Source organism: Thalia democratica, chromosome 5, assembly GCF_965202585.1.
Source record: "Thalia democratica chromosome 5, ktThaDemo2.hap1.1, whole genome shotgun sequence".
Lineage (NCBI taxonomy): Eukaryota > Metazoa > Chordata > Thaliacea > Salpida > Salpidae > Thalia > Thalia democratica.
In genome coordinates this window covers 36,420,111-36,427,936 of record NC_139169.1, presented here as the reverse complement: position 1 = coordinate 36,427,936, position 7,826 = coordinate 36,420,111, and the positions used below count along the sequence as shown (strand labels likewise).

Here is a 7,826-nt window from a genome sequence, read left to right as displayed (position 1 = left end):
TTAACACTTTATGTCTAAAAAATACTGACTTTAAAGTTTTGAAAAATAAATGCTCAGTATTACCGAATTGTAATACTGTAATTTCAGTTTATCTTTTACTAATTTTTTATATAAATCAGAAGTCTAATACAACACAATGTAACTCCCTAATTGGATTGTTAGTTATTGAAAAATATGTTCATTAAAAGTATTAAGGCTTAAGTTAAGTTTACAAACTAATATTTAAATGATAACTAATAAACATAAAAACCTGTATGAAAGTTGTAATACAATTATTAGTTATTAATTACTTTTAATTCCAGTATAGTAACGTTTTTTTTTTTACTTTTGGTTCATAAGAACAACATGTAGTTGTAGGTACGGACAAAATTCTTAAAACTATTAAAATTTAACTTTAAAAATAAAGCCGTAGTGCCTTATTATTAACATCGTTTAAAGATATAGTGCGACAAATAAATACGAAAAAAAGCTCATTGTTTAAAACTACTGTAGAAACTATTAATTTAGTATTTAGTAAGATAAATGTATTTAGTTATGTTCAATTTATTACACTTTAATTTTTGATAGAACATTAGTTTACATACTGTATATAAAAAAGTTAAAAAAAACTAAACTTAAGGTTCTCAGTTTTGTATTTACAGATGTATTTTATGATAAAGGCAACAAAAATGGGATTGACCTTTATCAATGTACTAAACATAACTCATTTAAATCTAAATTAGAATAAATGAAAACGAATGGTTGTGTTTCAAAGTTTTTACACAAATTTTTTTATTTTACTTAAGCTTTAATTTACAATTATGAATTGATTTTAACCTAACCAGTGTTTTATTTAACTTTTTCAATTTATTCATTTCATAAAAAAGATACTTACAATAATTTATATTAAAAAAAATACTATTACAAAGAATAAAACAAAATATGGATTAAGTTCGTAATAACTAAAATTAAAGCAATAAATCTATTTACTAAAATATTGCAAAATATCGTGTTAATTTGTTTTCGGTGTTTCTAATTAATAAACTTTGTTTACTTTAATTGTTTGCTGCTTTATGGCAAGTTTAAACAAATTATAAAACTTAACAAACAATTGACGGGAATTGTTTACTAGCTGTAAAATTATCAGTAAAGCGCTGATTTTTTTTCTCTCCCAACAGAAAGTATATATATTGGGTCAACAGGCTTTAAATTTAAAACAAAATTTTCTTGTCAATTGACAATAGAGCTTGAACAGAAATATATCCCAAAAAAAAAGATGCTTGCAAAGGTAATTTAGTTTAAAAACAGAATAATTGTAAGTTTTATTTAGTTGAAAGAGTTACTAGTTTAGCCTTTTAGTTTTACAAATTAGAGAAGTAAAAATATTCACTACTAGTTCCAAACATTAAAAGACTAGAAAAATCAAACTTCGAAAAACATGTTAAGTATTTTATTTAAAAAATTTCAGTAAATATATATAATAACTACCAACTTTTGGATACGAAATTCGATGATGTTAAACATTAAATTAGTTTTAAACTAATTAGTGTGTCTGCATTTACTATTTTTATGAAGATTTATTTAATTGTTAGTTTACCAAATTTTCTTTAAACCTTTTATGAGGTTTAAAAAGTATTAACAGCTGCTCATTTTTTCGTCAATAATTTTTAAGTATTGAGGAAACTCCATTAATATCATGTTGTTTTTTTTAAACAGAACCAAATTACAGCGTATCCGTCGATCGCTGAATTTTACGCGGGAAAAACCGTGGCGCTGACGGGAGGCACCGGATTCCTGGGTCAGGGGATTATTGAGAAACTGCTGTACAGTTGCCCCGATGTGAAAAAGATAATTTTGTTGATCAGGAACAAGAGAGGAGTGAGTCCCGAAGATCGCCTCAAGTCGCTCGCTGATAAACCTGTTTGTTTTTAAATTATTACGAATAAATAATTTAAAAACAAAATAATTTGCTGTTTTATAGTAAAAAAAAAACAGTTGTAGAATAAAAAAAGGTTTTTATTCTCGCAAACAACTTTAATTATAAAACGTAAATATAATAAAGTAGTTTAGATAGGTAAAAAATAGCTTAGTTTGGTTCTACATGTCTAAGTTTTGTAAAAAATATCTACAAGCTAATATTTTACTAATCTTGAATACATAAGTTTTATTTTTCACAATAAGACATTTTTTACAGTGTTTTGATAGAGTGAGGAAGGTCTACCCGAATTTCATGGAAAAACTTGCATACGTCAATTGCGATTTGGAGGCTGAAGATCTCGGTATAAGTCGCCAATCGAAAAAATTATTCAGAAACGAAGTCAACATTTTCATTCACTGCGCTGCTACTTTGAAATTTAACGAAATTATCAGGTAATTATATTGATTATTTAGTGTTTTTTAATTTTTTTCTCTGACCAAAAACAAATAAATCTTTTTTTTTTTAAATTTTTATATTATTATAAGTTATATTAACTTTAACTTTTTATTAAAAACACTGTTTAACTTGCGTATCAACATTTTATCGAGATAACTTTTATGTTACTATAAATATTTGTAAATAATAACTAGAGTGTTAGCATACGAGACAAACTTTCAGTGCAGCCTTCATTAAATAATAAAAAATACTGTATAGAAAATAGTCTAAAGTTATAAAAACTATTATCTTTTCAAACAGAACTGCTTTCGAGATGAACGTCCAGTGTACCAGGAGAATCCTGAAAATCCTGAGAAGGTGCCGGCAATTGGAATCGTTCGTTCACGTCAGCACCGCCTTCGTCAACTCCCACAACCACTGTGACGTCATAGAGGAGAAAATATACAAAAGGAAGATCGACTACAGGGACGTGGAAAAGTCTTTGAAGTTTTTGAATGACAAGCAGCTGGCCGGAATGCTGAACGAAATACTCGATGGATTGTCAGTTTTTTTTGATATTTTGTTTAATAAAAAAGATAAAAAAATATTTTTATTCAGTATTTATTTACACCCTGGAAGATTATTGTTTGAAAAAGTATTTTATTTATAGTTGGTTTTTAAACCAGCTTTAAACATTTTACGAGTACCAGTAAAAAAGCTTTTTTTGTTCATCAGACCCAACACTTACACCTTAACAAAAGCTTGGGCGGAGGACGCGATAGTGGCTGAATGCGGGCAGATTCCCACCTGCATCGTTCGACCCGGGATGATAACTCCGGCCCTCTTTCACCCCCAGCCCGGTTGGATCACCAACGTGTACGGACCAACCGCCTTCGTGTCGGCCAGCATGAAGGGAATATGCAAGCTGGCCAACGCCGACCGTCAAATAAACGCCGATCTCGTTCCGGTTGACTTCGTCGTGAACGGATGCATTTGCGCGGCGATGAAGACGGCCGTCGACGCCAAAACTGAACAAAAGTTTGTTGTTACGATTTGTTGAAATATACTTTCATACTTATCATCTTTTATAGTATGTATTACGAAGTTTAAAGTTAATACCTTTTATAAGTTTTATTAATTATCTTTGCGCTACTTTTTTCAAATAAATTTGTTTGTTTTAGAAACTAGCTTGTATTAAAAAACTTTTAGCCGTTGAACTTTTCATATCTGTTTGACTGTTTAAAGGTTTTATTAGTTTTAGCTGTTCAACTATTATTAATTGAATTTTTTTACTTAACAGGTTAAAAGCTGGATTGAGATTAGGATTGCAAGCTTCTTCTATGGATGAGATCAGCTCCGAAGGATACTCCTCCCACGAATCAACCTTATCTGAAGAAACTGACTCTTCTGTTTTATCAGGTAGAATCTTAAAAATTATACAGCTTGTTTTAAGTTATGTTAGAAAATATTAAGATTTCTGCATGTTCAGACTTAATTAAGTTGTAAGATAATTCAAAAACAACTAGGCAATAATAAATATTTTTGAAGCTCATCCAAAGAAATTGACTTATCTGTCCTTCAAGTATTTTTGTATGTTTACTAATTAACTAAACCGTAAATTAGTAAGCACAGCTAGGCATTATAGAAAAAAATAAAGTATAAGTTTTCAACATTCTTTTTAAGGTGTAAGGCTATATACAAATTTTTTACCTATTTTTATCTTTTAACAGATTCGCTTACCTCTGAATTGGAAAGTTTTGTTGAAAAAAGAAAACAAGTACCTTGCTATCACATAACAACATGCGCACAAAATCCTTTTCCTATTCAACATATAGGTAATTTTAGTTTACACCATGAAAATCAACCAAACGTATAACGCTGTAAATTGTATTCAAAGAATTTTAAACTTTAGCAGTTTTTCAATTGATGAATCTTTTTCTTTTGCTTTTAAAATTATAAATGACTTTTGTTTAAGTTTGTTCACAACAATTTAAATGCTATTTTAAATCACTGAACAGTGAACGGTGTACAAATCTGGGGTAAAAAGGAGCCTGCAGACATGATCATACCCAATGACATTGGCGTAACTTACAACAAAACTGTATATGAAGTGAGATCTTTCTTCAAAGAATACATCCCAAGTTTCATTGTTGACATTCTAGCTCGTTTGAGTGGACAAACACCAAGGTAATTGATATTAAAAAGTTTACAATGGTAGCATAAAAAGTTTTGGAACCAGTTTTTTGTATTAATTTCAAAGCAATTTAAAACATTACGTAAAAATTTTTAATTGCAAACCTAGTTTTCTGCCTCGAAGATAGTTTGCTTATAGCATAACTTTGTTTTGAAAAGTCCTTTATATTACTGATTAGCCTGAAACATAAATAAAAAAAGTTTAAACTTCTAAAATACTGCTTTGTTAAACTAATTACTGTTATTCATTTTTCGTTTGTTAGAAAACGTATTTAAATATGTATCATAACTTTTGATAAAAAACTATCTTTTTAGAGCTGTTATGATATACAAAAAGTTGCGAGCCGGTATGGAGGTTATGGAGCCTTTCTTCATGTATTGCCACGATTTTCAGTGGAAAAAATCAAAACATCTTTTGATGTCCTTGAATGAAGAAGATCAAAAAGTTTTTTTTTTTATCAATCAAAACTTCCTTTTACATGCAAATATTATCTAAAACAAAACTTTTACCTGCTTAAATGTGTTTGTTATTATTATGTTTTTACATTTTAAAAACCTTGTTTTAGGCCTCTGATATTTTTTTCAACTAAAATAATTAATATACTTAATATTATTTAGACGTTCAATTTCAATCCGAATAGTTTCACTTGGGAAAAATACATGCGTCTGTATTGCAGGGGTGCGAGAAAATTCATTCTTAGAGAAAAAACTACTGAAGCCCAAAACAAGAAGAAACAATTCATGTAAGTTTAAGAAAGGTTTTTTTTTTCGGATAAGACTAAAATAGTATAATATTACAGAACTGTTAACTAAGTATTTAAGCGCAAAATTCATTTACGAAAATTCTGTAATTTTTAGATCTAACTATTTATATTTATTTTAAGTGTTGGAACGTTCTTCCATTGTCTCGGAGTGACGCGTGAAGTTTGTGTTTCCGCTATGACGTCATCAGTCGGATATACGAGTTGTTTGTGGGATAACACATCGTATTACTACAGATAAAACGAAGTGTAATAAAACAGAGTTGCTACTAACACTTTTTTATTTTATGATAATCATTCCTTGTTCCTGGCTTATTTTCGAAAGTCGATTTTTTTATACTAACTGTAACATTGTTTTCTCATTTTAAACTTTATTATAGTACTTGTTTTTTAGTTTTCTTTTTTAATTTATTTTACAGAACTAATTGAAGTACGTAGTGTAAAACTACAATGCATTTTACACAGCAGTATTGCTCTTTTTGAAAACTTTATTCTAAGTGTATTAGATACAGTTTTAGAGTACTATATTTTTAAACGTTTAACCTTAATATGTGCTTTTTTAATTATGCTTGAAAAATAATAGTCAATAGTAATGTTTTGTGATTTATTTTTTTTACTGTATTTAGTTTTTTTTTTTTGTTTTTAGTTTACAAAATACATAGTGTAAAACTACAATATATTTCACACTGCAGTATTGCTTTTTTTCATTTGTTTTTAAATGTGTTTGATACTGTTTTTAGAGTACTAAACTTTTAAACGTTTGACCTTAATATGAGTGTTTTTAATTATGCTTGAAAAAAATTATTCAAGAGTAAAGTTTTGTGATTTGCTTAACTTACTGTACTTAGTTTTTTTTTGCGGTACACAATAAACACTACCATTGTTTTCGATTCAAAAGAAAACTAAAAACTTCTACAAATTACTACAAAACTGAAATTAGAATAAACAATACTTCTTTAATGAAAGTCAGCAAGTAAAAAAAAATATAAGCAAAAGAACTTCAAAATTTTTAAAAATGTATATTTACGAATGCTGCATAAATTGGTAGTTTAGATAAAAACAAACGAAGTTTGTTACTTAAATCCGCGTTTGCTCTCAAATATTCTTCTTAACATTTTTTAAGATTAATAGAAAAAATATTGTTTTGTAATATTTAAATTTTTTTGATATTATTTAAAAATTCCTGGTAATATAAAATAGAAACTTCTTAACAAGTCTACTGGTCTATAACAATCTATCAGAATGAAAAACTAGTAATGTTTGTTTTCCAAAAACAGCACAGATAAAATAAACTTCAAAATTTTGGTGTATATATTTACATACCTTTTGTTTACATACTACTTATTACCACCGGCGAAAGATTTAAAATAAATAGATACATCACTCGCAGACTGTTACAAATGTTTATTTTGGTATATACTAGGAAAAACAATTAATCTAAAAGGTTAAAGGGCAAATTAACTTCGAAGTACAAAATAAAGATTTTAAAATTTTCTGTTAACGAAATTAAAAAACGTATTTCTAAAACTTACTTATGGCCATATATTATCTAAGTTCTAACCAGTTAAGCGTTTTAATAAGACAAAACTAAAACAACGTTCAAATAAAACAATATTAAGTATATCTATTACAAGTTTCAAACTAAAAAATTCACAAGCAAAGGCATTTTTTAGAGGATAAAAAAATTGTAAGCTATAAAATTTTTTTTTGAAGATTCTATAGATGTGTTTGTTTTAAGAATTGATACATGTCGTTTTTTTCAATAGTATTAGTTTGTTGAACGAAAAAAAATACGCTAAAATACTTTGTTTTAGGACCTGGTTCACGAAGAACCTTTCAGCTATCGAGTCATACACCATACATACCTTTTAACGTATTGTCCAGGACAACATAGGCATTCCATTACTAAAAAGAGGTATAATAAAAATAAATATCTAACACTTTCAATTATTTTCAACAAAAAATTTATTTTTTTCTACAGATAAATTTTAACATTATTTTTATTATTAGTTATGCTACTTATTTAGATTGTAAAACTGAATCTTTACTAAAACTATAAAACGTCAACGTAGACAAACTAAATGGTTAGAACAAAGAAAAACAAAATTAGTAACACTTAATTGAAATTTAATTTATTTAAAATTGCTAGTATTAACTGCAACTTTTATATTAAAAATTTATTTAATTTAGTAAAATTTGTTTTTAATTATTTTTGAATATTCTAAAACTGTTCTAAAAATATTTTATACGCGATTTTTTGTAGTAATTTCTAAAAAAAAAGCTGTAGCAGCATTTGTTTGCATTATTTCTAACATAAACATCTTAAAAAAATAACTAGAATACTAATGTAAATAAAACATTAAATTCTTGTAAAAAGATTGGATTATTACAATCTATATTTAGATATAGGTTTATTAAAATAAATTGCTTCTCTTAAAGCAAACATTTAAAGCAAACATCTAAAATTATTTTAAATCTATGGTGTTTGCTTAAACTTGGTTTTCATAATAAAGCATGTAATTATCGATATTTTTGTGAGT

General features: G+C 27.2%; 1 protein-coding gene across 1 annotated transcript; it reads left to right on the top strand.

Moving 5' to 3' along the window:
• The first annotated feature begins 1,255 nt into the window (after window positions 1-1,255).
• LOC145836472 (fatty acyl-CoA reductase 1-like) lies at window positions 1,256-5,527 on the top strand. Its single transcript, XM_082944270.1, has 11 exons — window positions 1,256-1,267; window positions 1,696-1,899; window positions 2,174-2,349; window positions 2,654-2,893; window positions 3,068-3,370; window positions 3,633-3,751; window positions 4,063-4,167; window positions 4,351-4,519; window positions 4,841-4,970; window positions 5,144-5,268; window positions 5,410-5,527. Exons 1-11 carry the CDS (start codon window positions 1,256-1,258, stop codon window positions 5,525-5,527), a joined length of 1,701 nt encoding a protein of 566 aa, XP_082800396.1.
• Window positions 5,528-7,826: the final 2,299 nt, after the last annotated feature.

Coding starts and splice junctions, on each gene's coding strand:
- LOC145836472 (XM_082944270.1), top strand. Junction 3,371..3,632: donor GACGCCAAAACTGAACAAAA/GTTTGTTGTTAC, acceptor TTTACTTAACAG/GTTAAAAGCTGGATTGAGAT. Junction 4,971..5,143: donor TGAATGAAGAAGATCAAAAA/GTTTTTTTTTTT, acceptor AATATTATTTAG/ACGTTCAATTTCAATCCGAA.